The sequence below is a fragment of the Petaurus breviceps genome, unplaced genomic scaffold, assembly GCF_028583685.1.
Source record: "Petaurus breviceps papuanus isolate PSGF00001 unplaced genomic scaffold, PetGlider_PUasm1.0 37, whole genome shotgun sequence".
Classification (NCBI taxonomy): Eukaryota; Metazoa; Chordata; class Mammalia; order Diprotodontia; family Petauridae; genus Petaurus; species Petaurus breviceps.
In genome coordinates, this window is record NW_027186296.1 from 16,572,910 (window position 1) to 16,589,497 (window position 16,588).

The 16,588-nt window shown below is 36.8% G+C and overlaps 1 protein-coding gene across 3 annotated transcripts in view; it reads left to right on the forward strand.

Annotated features, from left to right (window-relative positions):
• Positions 1-16,588, forward strand: part of SLC12A1 (solute carrier family 12 member 1) — a 138,376-nt gene that overhangs the window by 112,769 nt on the left and 9,019 nt on the right. For all 3 annotated transcript variants that reach the window (XM_069097987.1, XM_069097985.1, XM_069097986.1), the window contains exons 22-24: positions 6,240-6,371; positions 6,610-6,721; positions 7,983-8,069. In XM_069097987.1, coding sequence (XP_068954088.1) covers positions 6,240-6,371; positions 6,610-6,721; positions 7,983-8,069 — 331 coding nt within the window. The remainder of the gene's footprint in view (positions 1-6,239; positions 6,372-6,609; positions 6,722-7,982; positions 8,070-16,588) is intronic.

The following is a 16,588-nucleotide window of genomic DNA, read 5'->3' on the forward strand; positions in this document are numbered from 1 at the left end:
GTTTGTAGTGGCCTCTGCTGGTACAAAAATGTAAAAGCTTTAATATGTTTTTCTAAGAAAATTAAGAAAGCTTTTTTAACATAGTTGGGGGTGAGAGTGGTTCTAAAGGTATATTTTAACCATTTACTGCTATTAAGTCAGGAAAAGATAATGTCTCTCTATATTTCTCCAGAATCATACCAGAATTTTAAAAGTGGGATTGCACTAGTGTTCTACTTAACATTATTCATTTCCACCTGAAATACTCAAAAGTTTAGAGTTCTAGGGCAATCATCTAATTGTACAGGATTTTAAAAGATAGACAGATAGATGTATGGATGGACAGATAGGTCTATATATGTAGATATAGATATATTCTTCTACAGTTATGGTACAAAAATCTCTGAACTTGGCATATGACTTTCTTACTCAATCACAGAAGAAGCTAGGAGCTGCCAAAATAGCTCTTTTAACTACAAGAAACAGAAAGGATCCTTAAAGCAGTGGGACTCTGGAAAACCAGTTGGTTATATTATATTGGTTATATAGATAACCAATCATCTGCTGGTTTCTGTCCCTCCCCTACACCCTAATATTTGGCTATCCAGGAAGACCTGGTCATTGTTTTTGTTAATTATTTATGAAGTTAGACATAAAGTTAGTTATAAAGTTTATAAAGGTACCATGATTTGTTTCAAATGGTGAGATTATTATCTAATATTATCTTATATTATATGATATATCAATTTCAATTCAATTCAACCAATATTTAACTCAAGCACTTACTATGTTCAAGACACTGGTCTAGCCATTAGGGATACAAAGAAGAAAAAGCAGTGTCTGCTCCCAATGGTGGGGTTGGAGAGAAGGGAGGGAAATAAGATTTACATTTGGTGAAAGTAAAGAAGAGATTTCCTTCATCTAGAAGGATAAGAGAAGGCTTTATTGAAAAAAGTGGCCCCTGCAGATGGTAGATTAAAGGCAGCAACCCAGCCAAACTCCCCCAACATTTACCTCCAAACAACTTTCAAATAACACCCTTTGTGTCTTGGTCTTCCTTTACACTATAGGAGCTTTTTATAGACAAGTTCTTTTTTTTTAATTGTTTGATAATCTCCCCGGCCTATTTCTTACCTTTGAACTTTATGTTAAAGCTGGACCCTATTCACCTAGAGGTGGGGAGGCACTGTCCCAAGCTTCAGACCAAAACACAAACTCAGAAGAAGATAATGTGAAAGCAGTTACACAAAGTCTCAAAGAAAAATCCTAATTGGACACAAGCCCCACAAGAATTCCTGGAAGAGTTAAAGAAAGAGACAAGAGTGATAAAGGAAAAACTGGGAAGAGAAATGAGAGCGATGGAAGAGAAAAAGGGAAAAGGGTAAAGGAAGAGTTAGAATGGGGGAAAGTATCTCACATAAAAGAGGCATGCAAGGAAGAGCTTTTACAATGGAAGAAAAAAAATAGGAGGGTTGTCAATACTTGAACCTCAGTCTCATCAGAATTGGTTCAAAGACAGAAGAATATACATATATACACACATACATACATACACTCATAGATAGACAGACACATACACACACACACACACACACACTCAGTTGGCAGTTGGGTATAGAAATCTATCTTATCCAGAAGGTTAATAGGAGGGGAAGGGGATTAGAGAAATGGGGGGGCAGAGATAAATGGGAAGGCATATTAAAGGAAGCCGTGGTCAGAAGCAAAACAGACTTCTGAGGAGGAATAGCATAAAAAGAAAGAGAGAATGATAAGAGAAAAAGGAATGAAGGGAAATACAGATAGTAATCATAACTGTTAATGTGCATGGGATGAGTTCACCCATAAAACAGAAATAGATAGCAGAATGAATTAAAAACCAAAATCCAACAACATGTTCTTTATAAGAGACACACTTGAAACAGAAAGTCATGTGCAAAGAGTCCAAATAAGTAGATGGAACAAAATCTATTATGCTTCAGCTGATGTAAAAAAGGGAAGAGAAGCAATCATGATGTCAGACAAAGTAAAAGCAAGAATAGACCTAATTAAAAGAGATAATCAGAGAAAGTACATTTTGATAAAAGGTACCATAGATAATATAAATTTTTTTACAAGCATCTCTAATAAAGACTTCTTTTCTTAAATATATAGGTAACTGAGTCAAATTTATAAAAAATAAGAACCATTCCTCAACTGATAAACTGTCAAGGAATATGAACAAGCAGTTTTCAGAAGAAGATATCAAAGCTCTCTACAATCATTTAAAAAGTGCTCTAAATCACTATTTATTGGAAAAATGCTAATTAAAAGAACTCTGAGGTACCACCTCATGCCTGTCAGAAATGACAGATGCTAGAAGGGATGAAGGGAAAAGTACATTAATGAACTGCTGATGGTGTGAACTGATACAGCAATTCTAGAGAACAATTTGGAACTATGCCTAAAGTTCCATAAAGCTATGGATAACCTTTGCCCCAGCAATACAAATATTACAGACCTGTGAAGTTCAGATTGCGTCAAAGAGCTGCACTTGAGGACCTAGAGGACCACATATGACCTTGGGGCCAGAGGTTCCCCACCTCTGATTAGAATCAAGAAGGCCTGAATTCAGACTTACTAACTATGCAACCCTGAGCAAATCACTTAATCTTAATCCCTATCTGATTGTTTCCTCATGAGAATCCTATGAGGATAATAATAACACCTACCTCCCAGGGTTGTTGGTAGGATAAAGTAAAACAATATTTATAAAGCACTTTGCAAACCTTAAAGTACTATATCAAGGCTTATTGTCATTATATTTATGATCCTATCAGACTATTTGACTGGATGGATAGTATAAATGAAGAAGGAAGGAAAGAAACAAGTATTTATGAAATCCCTACCATTTGGATAATAAAAGCACTTCAAATTTGTCTAACACTTTCCAAAGCTAAGCTATCTCACAACCCTAGGACAAGAAGCTGAGGTGCCAATGGAAAAGGAAATGGAGGTTCAGAGAATTGCCCAAAGTCACACTGGTTGTAAAATGCAGACCAGGAATAGAACTAAGTGTCCTTTCCACTTCATCACTCTGATTCTTCAAATACCAAATGGCTTCCTCTTTCCTTTACAAAGACTTCAGTTTCATCCAAAGAAATCCATCAATCAATTAACAAGCTTTAATTAAGTACCCTTTATATGCCAGATACTATGGTAGGCACTGGGGATATCAACAGTCCTTGTCCTCAAAAAGTTTCCATTCTAGAGAAAGGAATGCATTTACTCATAAAGCAAATCTGACCTTATGCATTTCTATCTCCAAATATGATAGAAAATTTAGAAAGCTTGGCATTAAAATGACAGGGTTTTTAAAGCTAGGCTCCCAATCTTTCAATGACCTCATTTTACAAATAAGGCAATTGAGATCCAAAGAGGTTGACTTGCCTAGAGTCACACTAGTTAGTGGCTGGGTTAGAACAAGAGTCCAGGGTTCATGACTTTCAAGTCTGATGTCCTTTTCATTGTACCTCTGATTTTTCCTAGGTACATTTCTCTCCCAGTAGGCAAAACATCTAATTTCCTTCCCCATCGATGAAAAGAAGCCATATTATCATGGGAGATTTTTTTTTCCCTTTATGTATTGTTTTAGCAAATATGTATCCTTCTCTAAAACCATGACCCAGAAAGGCAAAAAAAAAAAAACACATTAAAATTAAAAAAGGGGCATGTAATGCCATATCCTGCAAATCATACTTAGCATGTCAAACACATACTCCTGTTTGTTGTAGTTGTTTGGTAGCTCTTGTGGGCCAAAAGATCAGGGCTAATTCTTCCCTTGGTTTTTCATATGCACATTTCCTGGACTGCAACATATTTGCATGTAAGTAAAGCCAGAGATTAGAATTCTAGAGTTGGAAGAGACTTTGATAACCATCTAATCCAGAGGTTCTTAACCTGAGGTCAGTGGATAGATTTCAAGAGATCTGTCAATTTGGAAGGTAAAAAAAATTACATCTTTATTCTCACTAACCTCTAACTAAAATTTAGTATTTCCTTCTGTTATTTAAGAACATTATTCTAAGAAGTCCCTAATCTTTGTTAGGCTGCCCAAGGAGTCCATGACACTAAAAAAGTTTATAAGCTCCTGATCTAGTCAAACCCAGGATTCTGTAAGAGAATTCTAAATACAAATCACTGTACAAGTGATTGTCCAAGCATTGTGTGAAGAGCTCTATATGTAAAATTCTGTGTGTGTGTGTGTATGTATGTGTTTCATTTAGTAATTTAAACATTCAGTATTGTTGCTTGACTCTGAAAGCAAGCCTTAGACCATTTTGTTTATAAATGTTCTTTCTCTCTCGTGGGTCCAATCAAGACTAGGGAAATTGAAACTGGATAGAAGCAGATAATTGCTTTAGAATTTTCAATCCCAAAATATAGCAATACTGAAAGATAGTACAAAGAATCTTTGGAGCCTGTTAGATCAGAGAGAAAAAAGAAGGCTGTCAGCTCAACTTTAAATATTGCCCTAAAACATTTTTTTTAATGTAATAATAAAGCCACAACATTCAAAGAAAACTGGAATTTGAATTTGAAGTTATATACAGGTTAAGGTCCATTGTGACCAAGTGCCTATTTGCACATGAGTCAGAGTCCCTACCATATGCTGCTGTCTCCCTGTTAGCAATCTTACTGTCAAAGTTAAGTTTTTTTAAAAAAAAAATAACAAAGTTTGCCTACTTTTGTTAGGTTTTTTAAAGATTTTTAAACTTACTGAAAATTTGGCATTTTCACATTTAAAAAAAATGATTTTACTGAGAAGTCAGTTGGAGGAAAGTCATTAGAATATAAGGGTAATTGCTTCAATAAACTGGTTTCGGTATCTATTTTTCTTTTATGCTCTTTGAGAGATATGAAAAAGTCAAAATGATGAAGGAAGGTGTGATGCAAAGCTAAAGAAACCTATTTAACAGGTGCCCCTAGAATCTTAGGCTAAAGATTTATAAATCAAAGGTTTCTAGTTTGTTTGGAGAACGATTTGATTTTTCTTAGATGCTTACAAATTATAAACTAAAGTTTGATCAATCAGCAAATATTTCTTAAAAGCACTTTCTATATATATAGGGCTAGGAATACAAAGGCGAAAATGAAACAGTCCCTGCCCTCAAGGACTTTACATTCTATTGAGGAAAGTAACTTGCATAGGAGAAAGGCCAATTGCAATGCTCTTCCAGAGCTCAATGCAGGCCTAAGATATAAATAAAAATATATAAAAATAAATACAAAGTAATTTTTGAGGAGAGGAAGTTAATAGTAGCTGGGCAGGGGTCAGTCAAGGGTTTGTTGTAGAAGGTGGAGCTTGAGCCAAACTTTGAAGGAAACTAAAGATCCTAAAAATTAGATATAAGGAAGGAAATATCAGCTTTAAAACACCCTCAAACATCCCACCCATAACCAGGTTCAATGCAAATGACTCTCACTGTCCTCAGTAAGGGTGTTCCTTATATATACAAAAGTTGCTTTTATTTTGAAATTTTATATTGTGAATTCTATTATATCTTTTAAACCTATGCAATTCTAATTTCTATATCTATTGTTAGATTCCTTAAAGAGAGGGGGGTAAAAACTACTCTTTAAAGACTAGAGACCTTTAAAAGCAGAGGAGGAGACATAGAGCCAAGATGGTAGAGGGGCCCTGGAGAACTTTGTAAAACCAGATTTTCATGTGATATAGAAAACATTCATATGACCTGTAACTATAAAATTCTAAATATGTTGTCATAGATTACATATTTAAGGACCTCTGTAACAATATTTTTATTTTTAGGTAAATAAGAAAGATTAGAATTCTCAAGTAAATTTACAACTGGAATTTGGAAATTGTCTTGGGAGTTTTGTGGTTGTTTGGGGTTTCTAAACTACTAAATATAAACTGGTCGTGTTATTAGAATTGCCATATGACTAAACAGCAATTCCCCCTTGAGGCAGAGGACCAAGGCCTGAAAAACACACAAAGATCTCCAATAATAAAATTTGTAATTCTTACACCAGGCCTAAATCTTCATTCAAAAGTAAAAAGTTATATTAAATATTATGCAAATAGAGGAAAAAAGAGAACATGGAATCTATTATTTATCTACCCAATTTTTCAAAATGTAACCCTTCCCACCACAAGGCAGGGGGGTGAGGGGGGAGAATTATTAGACACTTATTTAGCCAAATGATTTATTAGAAAGTTATTTTGTTACCATCTTCAGATTTTTCTTTTTTCATTTCAGATAGTGGAATTAACACAATCCAATCAATGCATGTGGGAGAGTTCAATCAGAGACTGGTGGAAGCCAGCACTCAGTTTAAAAAGAAGCAAGGCAAAGGCACCATTGATGTGTGGTGGTTGTTTGATGATGGAGGTAAGTGATGCTAAAAAGTACAGCAGGGAGCAGGATTTCTTTATTGACAAATTTAGCATGATATATGGGAAACATACAATAACATTAGTAGATGAAGTATAAAATTTTCATATATTCCAAAGAGTTTAAAAAAAAATTTAGGCACTATAAATACAGGGCTAAAGAAATTGAGATATTCCCTTTCACTTTCACATATTCATCCATCTTACAGAGTCATAATAAACTTTTTCCCCTCCAGGGTTAACACTCCTAATCCCCTATATCCTGACTCTCAGAAAAAAATGGAAAGACTGCAAATTAAGGATTTATGTTGGAGGCAAGATAAACCGTATTGAAGAAGAAAAAATAGCGTACGTATTGGCAATTTCTGTCATTTAAAATATGTGTGAGCTTAGAGTTAATACTATTTAACAGCTTCTATTAAAATCTCTAAGAACCTTTCAGGTACAATTGAAATAAAAATAAAACCATTCTGACAGAGTTCAGATTTACTTTCTTTCCTATAATTCACTGGTGAATACATCAGCTTTGTTTTTTTAATCACCATATTTCTCTCATTGGAAGAGTTAAATGCTTTAAAAACAACACCCTCTCCAGTGCTGGCAGAGAATCTTCATTTTCAGGCTTGAATGGAAATATCATTACGTTCTTTAATGTTTATTTGGTTTTATCTAATTAATTATTCAAAAGATAGAGACTCCTAAAGTCATGCCTACATTTGCTTGATAGAAAAGAAAACGCAAGTGATGGTTTCAGTTTTATAGATGCAACTGACTAATCCAATAACTCACCTTCAGGACTTGGTATTGCAGCTGAGTAATTGTATCCTTAAAAAGGTGGAGGTGTATACATATATTATTATCACTATTATTGTCCCCGTGGTGCTACATACCTGATAATCATGAAGCACATAATCTTAGAAGAACTGAAATTTTAGGTGACCCAAAAGACAAATGATAAAAGCATATTAGGCATAAGTAGACTACAGGACAATACCAATGTTGACTTGCACGCAAAAAATGACATAAAAGGCAGCATCAAAAGTATCCAGAAAATGGAGTAAACCCCATCATATAGCAAAAGTATGAATAAAAGATAGATTATCAGAGTATTCCCCTGGTATTCATCAAAGAAAGGGTTTTAGTATGTTGAGTAGATTTTCTCTGGGAGATTTGTGCAGATGTGGATAACAATTTTTTGGCACAGAATGAAAAGTTACAGAGGGACTGCACTATGTACAAATGGAAGGAGTATGCACACTGATGAAATCAAACATCTTTCTATAATTCCAAGTTGAAAAAAATGTGAACAAATTATTGCTGCTCTTCCTTTTCTAGACATTTCTAGTCCCATTTTCTAGCTCTGGTTTTTATACCTGTACAAATTTTTCTTGGGGCTTCAGTGAAACAATTTTAGCCCAGACTTAATATATCCATCAAGTGTTGTAATGAAAATCAAACATTAACTAAAATCTTTTAGATAAATTAGCTTGCCTGAGAAGCAAAATTGACATGAAACATGATTGCTTTGATATCTTAACTCAAACACAAATATTGTTTGATTGACGGTAGTTAAATATGTAGTGATGAAATGTTCTTTCTTATGTTTCAGGATGGCTTCACTTTTGAGCAAATTTAGGATAAAATTTGCAGACATCCATATCATTGGTGACATCAATATTAAACCAAACAAAGAAAGGTATGAAGCATTTATCAAAATTCATTATTTACCTCCACAGTAATCTCTTATTCTCTTTTATGCTCATTATCAAAGGATGAGAATGTTAGATTTTTACTGCAGTCAATTTCTGGAAGCATAGAACTAAGAGGGGCCTAAAAAATATAATGAACACAAAGCTATCTAATAAATTGTTGTGTAGGCTTCTTTCAAATGGCCAGTGAGATTTGCACAGTGAAGAGAATGCTTGAAAATTTCAAAGGAAACAGCCAACATTTCAGAACTGTCTTTCATATTTCTTTATGAGTTGTCTCTTCATGGGGAATGATTATAGAGTCAGACAACTTCTCTGAGTAGATGGTGATGATGATGATAATGGAAACAATGGATAAATATTATTGTTCCAAGCCATGTATGATATATCTATAACTGGGAGAGGGGAGGCATTGATGAGCAACTTGGAGAAATGGATTGTTGCATTGTACAGAGCATAAATGTACTTTGGAGTAAGCTGTTCAGGTAGAGCCCACCACTTTTATATTCTCTTGGGTTATTGCCCATTGTATTTTCTGATCTTTTCCATTTTATTTGTACTTCTACTTTTCTTTGCTCCCTCAATCTCTGATTGTCCCTTTTCCAACCCATGACCTTTCTGCTTATAAAATCCCATTGTATATGTGACCAATAATAAAATGTCACTTTATTTAAATTTCAAAATTCTATCAAAGCAACAGCCATCAAATTCTTGGTGATTTGTTACTTCTAGTACAACTGGTTTGTGTGTTTGTTTTGAGAGGGGTAGTAAAGAATTAGACCTGTGGTTTCATCAGTGAGGGATCTCCTTCTGCCAAAGCATACAAACACCATCTCTGGCACTCATAGTTTCTGAGAGTTGCCTGAGGCACTGGGCGTTAGTGACTTAGGCTCACAGAGCCAGGTGTGTAAGAAGCAAGACTTGAAGCTTAATTCTGAGGCCAACTCTATCCACTCTGCCATGCTAGTTCTCCGTGACTATACCATCAGCCAATTCAAATGGTTTTGTAACAGAACCCATGCCTTAATTTTATAAGAAAGCTACTTGAGATACAATTGTCTAAGTCGCTCTGCTGTCATATTTGCATTTTATGCCAGGAAGATCTATAATACTTTACTTTAATTCTACAATTGCTACACATTCTTAATCAAAATGAACCTTTTTGCAATTCTCTTCAGAAAATAGAATTAACATGCCTACATGAACTGGACTCTAGTATAATATTCTCTGGTGGCCTTCAGAATTTTCATTTAATTGAAGAACAGATGAATTTCAATTCACCTTAAGCCCTTTCCTCTTAGTATGTTTCTTTTATATAATCAAATAAGCTTGAAGCTGCTGGGATGGGTGGGTCAGTTTCAAAGCTACCTTGAGGTGCCAATTCACTTAGAAGATCTGTATAGTGGTACAGGCAGCAAGATAGGAGTGAATTGTGGGAATGTAACTCAACCCTAGCTTTCAAAATCCTTTCCCATGTGATTGGAATTCCTAAAAGAGATTAGGAACTAATCTACCGATTTCTCTAGGTTTTCAAAGAAAAGCCAGGCAAAAAAAAAAAAAAATCGTTTATCAAGTGTTCATTTCCCCAAGAGTGACTCCTCTGAAACTGTCTAATTGTGGAAACACACTTCCAAAGGAACACTAGAGGACCCAGAATAGCTATAGGATATGAGGGGTACAAACCAAGAATATCCCATGGGCAGAATGAGATTTCAACAAGGCAGGCTAGGCCAATTTCCACACTCCAAGGCCACAAGACAGATCATTACTGATCCTCCTTAAAAGCCTCAGAATCATAGAATCTCTGAATTAAAGGGCTCATCTAGTATAATACATGTCTGAAGCAGGAATTCTTGTCACAACATCCCTTACAGGAGGCCTCCACTGAGAGGAACTCACTCTCTTCACACAGGCTGCAAGTTTTTACTTTTGCTGTTGTTATTGTTCAAGCTTTTAGACATGTCCAACTCTTCATGACCCTGTTTGGGGTTTTCTGGGCAAAGATACTGGGGTGGTTTGCCATTTCCTTCTCCAGCTCATTTTACAGATGAGGAAACTGAGGGAAGTAGGGTGAAGTGATTTACCCAGGGTCACATAGCTAGTAAGTGTCTGAGGCTGGATTTGAACCCAGGAAGACTCCAGACCCAGCACTCTATCCACTGTGCTATTTAGATGACCCACATGTTTTACTTTTAAATAACTCTAAATTTTAGGAATATGTTCCTTATTACAAGCAACATCATTCAAGGATGAAACCAGCAAAAGGTAAATAAACAAATGAACAACAAAAAGTATTTATAAGGACTTCTATAACAAACGTTCATTGTTAAGGATAGCAGAACCACCAGATTTGGTCAGATATGTTGTTGCATGAGAAAGAAGAAATGGCCCTAAAGAAATCATATATGGCAAAAGCTGGATGAAAATAAAAATATGCACAGGGAGGTTAGATTAAAAGTAACACAATTTTAGGAGCACTAACGGATTAATTCTCAAGGTTGCTGAAGGAGAAGGTGCCATAAGCATGATGGGGGAGGGGGAACAACATGGACCTTGTTATAACAATAACAAAAGGCAATGGAAAATATCAGTAACCACTGACCTGTCCGCCTATTCCCATCTACACAAAGTTGTTTTTTTTATGGAAGTAAGATACATATATACACAAAGAGTGAGAATGTGTTATGATCCAGAATACTGGTGGACCTGGAGAGGTACAAGATTTAACAAATATGTATACACACACACACATATGTGTATATGTGTGTGTGTTTTTTTACTTATACTCCCACAACTAGACTATTTTGAGCAAGGAGGTTGTGGTGCAGAACTGGGGAGGTTTGGGTTAATTTTGCCCCAAGATGGATTGATCTGAGATCCAGTTATGAGCCCTATAGACATAAAAGCAGTTTTTAGGACTTTGGAAAAGAGCTTCTGAAACCCCAGGGAACCTCTTTGCTGACTACTTTTAACCTTCTTGCTGGTAGCTTTTATCTGCTTTTATCCTCTGGATTGCTTTTAGTCACCTAGAGAACTGCTTTTTCCCAGAAACATTTGAATATATTGTACCAGTTGCAGAGTAGTGACCCAGATAGAAGGGAATAGATAGGTTTTCTCAAATGACATTCTACATCAGGTCATATCTTTAATCACACACTGATCGAAAAGTATAGAGAATATAAGATTCCACTGCTTTTGTTGTTATAAAAAATGCAATTTTTTTGATAGAACAGAACACTAAAGGCTCTCTTCCAACTAAGATGCCTTCCATGCATATATAAGCATCATTCAAAACTCCTTGAATAAGGTAACAACAGAAATAACTTTGTTCATTGACCCTCTGGTTATAATTATCAGTCAAGACATAATGCTTGCCAAAACTATTTACCACTGTTACTAAGGATATGCACAATAGAATCCAAGTGAAAAGGAATTTTTCCTCCAGATGCTCCTGTTTGTGAATAGCATTGTACTGATTACATCAAAACTCTAAATATTGCAGAGCCTCCTAAATGAGATCCATGATTACTCAAAAGATAGCAGTCTAACTATTCACTCAGGAAAAATAAATATGTGAATCAAGAATGGCTACTGTCCAAACTATGACATACAGTTGAACTGATAAACCATAGAACTCACTCATTAGCAAATGTATCATGGACAAAAGCTGCAAATGGATAATGTACCGACTACTGAATTGAACAGAAGAAGGACAGAGGTCAAATTGCCTTTGGAAAATTGCATGGTTCTTTTCAATGACCTCAAACTTTTCTCTGAAACAACTACCCATGTCCTGAACTCTAATATTTGGATAATATTACATGGCAACAAGCCATAGATACTGGTGTCTCCAAAGAAGTAACATTGAGTATCACTCAAAGGGCAATGACAAGGTATATATTGGACCTCTTCAGGTTAAAATACCTTACTTACAAGGAAGGAATTATGCAGGCCAAATGGAATAAAGAAAGCCATCAGAGAAATGCATGGCCAGAAAAAATGGTTAATTACATAGTGAGATCGAAGAAAAAGCAAGCAATAGGCAACTCGTACTCCACTAGAATCTACATTATGTCAAGAGAACAAGAAAAAAGCCCTAGGTACATCAGGTGGAATACCTTTGGCAAATTGATGGGAGGATCCTGACAAGAGACACAGGAAGGGCAGGTGTGGATGGGTTGCAATATGCATTATTGGAGGGAGGATCTCTTCTAAGAAATCCTTTGGTCCACACCATCTATATCCACATGTGTGTATCTGCCTCTCCAACTTCTACCCATTGGACTTACTATAGTCATTTGGGGATCAAGCAAAACAAATCTACTTTCTTTTCAACAAGCTAATCCTTTAATCATTTTAAGATAATGATCATGTTTTCCCTAAGTCTTCCATCCTCCATGCAAAACATCCACAGTTCCTTCAACCAATCTTTTCAGATCAATCAATACAGGTCAATATCTCACCTTCCTGGACTCATTGGCAGGCACTTGACTTTGTCAACATGCTTCCTAAAATATAGTCTCCAGAAGGGAACACAACACTTTAGCTATGGTCTCAGGATTGTTGCTTCTCATGTTCTGGACACTAAGCATCTATCTACCAGTGCAGATTATGTTCTAGTTAGCATTAGAATTGTGACTGCTTCATTACAGTTCATTAACACTGATCTTGTAGTCCGCTAACACACCAGTTCTGTTATATCTACAAATCTGATAAACATGTCATCTATTACCCTCAATGACTATTATGAAGACACACTCTTTTTCTCCTAGGCAATCCAGTCATACCTGGTAGTAGCACTTAATATGAATACTCCAACTTTGCAAACCCTCCATCCAAAGCTTCCCATATCTCACTTGGCCAGAAGGCAGGGGCTTCCCATGTGCCCCAAATACAGTTTAAGATCTTTGAGGGTGAAAATTGTCTCTTTGCTTCTTTTTGATTTTCCACAGGATCCAGTAGAGTTTAGGGCCTAAAGCTTTCTACTTACTGAATTTTCCCTGTGGGAAAGTCAAAGTTACAGTTCCATTAATGTCAGAAATGAGGCTTTTCATATCCAAATTATAATTTTCAGGTGCATTTTCAGCATTTGAAGATTGCGTTGGTTTGTTGACTTATTTTTAATGATTATTCAGGATGGATCCTTTGGCCTCTATATTTATTCACCTGATAGTCTTTTCCACTCTCTTGCTTCCTTACCCCTTTTATCTGACATAGTTTTCTATCCAATCAGGAGTTCAGCCACATAGCTGTCTACTATGCTAGCTTCTGTAATGCTCCTTTATGTCCTTCCATCTTCTTTGTCTAATATAGGACATACTGAGGCAGCTGCTGTCATTTTGATACTCACTTGGTTTTCACACAATCCATCATTCTTTGGAAATATAGATTCCTTCACCTCACTGCATGCCTGATTTATGTGATGTGGGACCTCTACCTTCTCAGAAGGCAAACAGTAGTACCAGTAATTAGGGGGCCCCACAGGCCTCTGCCCCCTTTTGTTCAACACTCAAACTGAAATCTCACTACAAATATCTTAGGATCATAAGTTGAGAGCTAGAAGGAACCTTAGAAGGCATCCATTCTAAGGACCCCATTTTAAAAAATGAGGACACTGAGACCCAGAAAGGTAAAGTGATTTTTCCTATGTCACACAGATGAAAGTGGCAGAGGCAAGAATGTTCAGCCTTCTTTCTATGGTACCACACTGCCTCCACTCGAAATGGCAGCTGCTCAATAAGCATATTAGGCACCTACTATGTGCTGGGCACTGTGCTAAGCAATGGGGAAACAAAAATTAGCAAAACCTTGTTTTCAAGGAGCTAACAATGAAATGGAGGAGACAACATGGAAACAACAATGTATAAAAAATACAGAATAAATCAGAAATAATCAACAGAGGGAAGGCACTAGAATTAAAAGGAATCTGGACAGGCTCCTTCTGGAAGGTAAAATTTTATGTGGGAATTGAAAAACTCCAGGGATGCCTGGAGGCAAAGATGAGTGTGGAGAGAATTCCAAACAGGAGGGACAGCCAGTGCAAATGCCTGGAATCTGGAGATTCAGTACCTTGTGTAAGGAACAGTCAAGATGCCAGTGTTGTCAGATCATGCAGGATGTGGAAGTCAGTAAAGGATAAGAAGACTGGAAAGGTAGGAGGGGGCCAGGTTGTGAAGGGCTTTGAATGACAAGAAGAGGAGTTTATATTTGATCCTGGAGGTGATAGGAAACCACTGTAGTTTATTGAAATAGGGAGGGAAGGTATGACATGGTCAGACCTGCCCTTTAGGAAAATCAGTTTAATAACTTAGTAGAAAATGGACTGCATTGGAGAGAGAGTTGAAGCAGTGAGACCAACCAATAGGCTGTTGTAAAGGCTAGACATGAGGCAATGAAGGTCTATACCAGGGCAGTGCAGTGTCGGAGGAGAGAAGGGGACCAAAATTATCAGCACTCAGCAATAGATTGACTGCGGAGGATTAGAGAGAGAGGGAGATGTCAAGGATGACACTTAGGTTGAGTCCATTAGCCTGTGTGGAGGGAAAAATGGAACTTTTAAAAAATTTGATATTGAAAATGTTTTTCTATGGGTTGGACCTGAGTTGAGTTGACTAATATTTGACTAAAGAATGACTAGGGATAAGCACTTACTTAAGAATCCTTTTCTCTTTCCTTCTCCATATGGAGGAAATATTCCTCCCCAGAGGAAGGATTGTTCTGTTACCTTAGTAGATTACATATTCTTTTGTTACAATTTGACAGACAAATGACCCTCATAACCAGAATTTTTGGGTTTTCAATTAGCAATCACAAGTTGTTTCCTCTACTATGGTGATTCTGAACCATCTTTCAACAGCAACATCCTGTTGTTGGCAATCTTTCTTGGCCACACTTCCCCAGAGACACATAAATATATTCTACCTTTTTTTTTTTTTGCTTTTTTTTTTTGAAGAGCAATTGGGGTTAAGTGACTTGCCCAAGGTCACATGGCTAGTTTTTGTGTTAAGTGTCTGAGGCCAGATTTGAACTCAGGTCCTCATGACTCCAGGGCTGGTGCTCTATTCACTGCGCCACCTAGCTGCCCCCCACCTATTTTTCATATTAAGGTGAATTTAGGTTAACTTTGTTTTGAGAACTTTCTGAGAATTCTACATCATCTCTGGATATAATGGAGATGCTCAGGGATTTTGCAGCAAAACACACACACATACACACACACAAACACAAAACAGGACTACTCCAGGGACTTTGATACCATTCAGTATATCTAAATGAAGAAGTTAAGTATCTTTAACTGTCTTCTCTCTCTCTGTGTCTCTCTCTCTCTTTTCCTCTCCCTCCCTCCAAGCACTACATTGTATTCATAAGCACAATGATAGATGAGATCTACAGATGAGATCTATGCTTGGTCTATGATACTACAGAGATGAATGGGGCAAATCTGCCGCTAGTACTCCAATAAAGTCTGGCTTTGTGTCAGAGGTTAGCCACAGCTACCACCAGTTGTAATCCTGTACCATTATTCCTAGTCTTTATTCATTTTAAATTGACCATTTTTAGACTGAATCATCCCCTCAGACCACTTTTCTTTGGAAAATACCAGCAGGTATACAAGATCCCCAATAATGTGGCCTAATGGTCTCTGAACAAGCCTCTCCTCCATACACAAGGCCACAAATCATCTGAAGAAACTTCAAGGTTTTAGAGTTCTTCAAGATCAGTATAAAAACATGACTAATCTGGGTGGCTTGATACCAGGGCCAGCACTTAGCACAGTGTTTCGCACTGAACACAGTGCCTGGCACATACCGTGTTTCCCCGATAATAAGACCTATCCCGAAAATAAGCCCTCCCCTTACTGTGTAAGATTCCTCTAAAATAAGCCCTCCCCCGAAAATAAGCCCTATTGAGATTGCTACTGTAGTGAAGGTGATCCCCTGCGCTATTACCCTCTGTATGCACCATCCCCCCCCCTGAAACGCATACCGCACTCCGAGCTGTATCCAATCAGATCTGCAGCAGTGAGCGCGTCATCCTGTTCTTCCCCAGTGATTTGCTTATTGAATAAAGGTACATTTTTTTGTTCACATTTACCTGTTTATTAAAATTGCTGTCAATGTTCATTAAAATAAGCCCTCCCCTGAAAATAAGCCCTCTGGTGTTTTTCTGTCCAAAAAATATAATAAGACAGTGTCTTATTATCGGGGAAACACGGTAGTAGGTGCTTCATGAATGGTTATTGACTGACAAGAGTGCCTGTCACAGATTATTCTCAAATATACAGATAGATAGTTACAAGAACATAGACACAAAGCACAACTTTGACTAGTTTAGGAAATTAAACCCTAATGAGTTTCCAGTTTACTTGTTCTGCTTTTTAGACTAAAGTAGCAACAGTTCTGGCATTGGAGGGAACTGTATTTATGTTTGTCCCAGTTATGAGAGGTGTGGATGGATGGATGGATGGATGGATGGATGGATGGATGGATGGATGGATGGATGGATG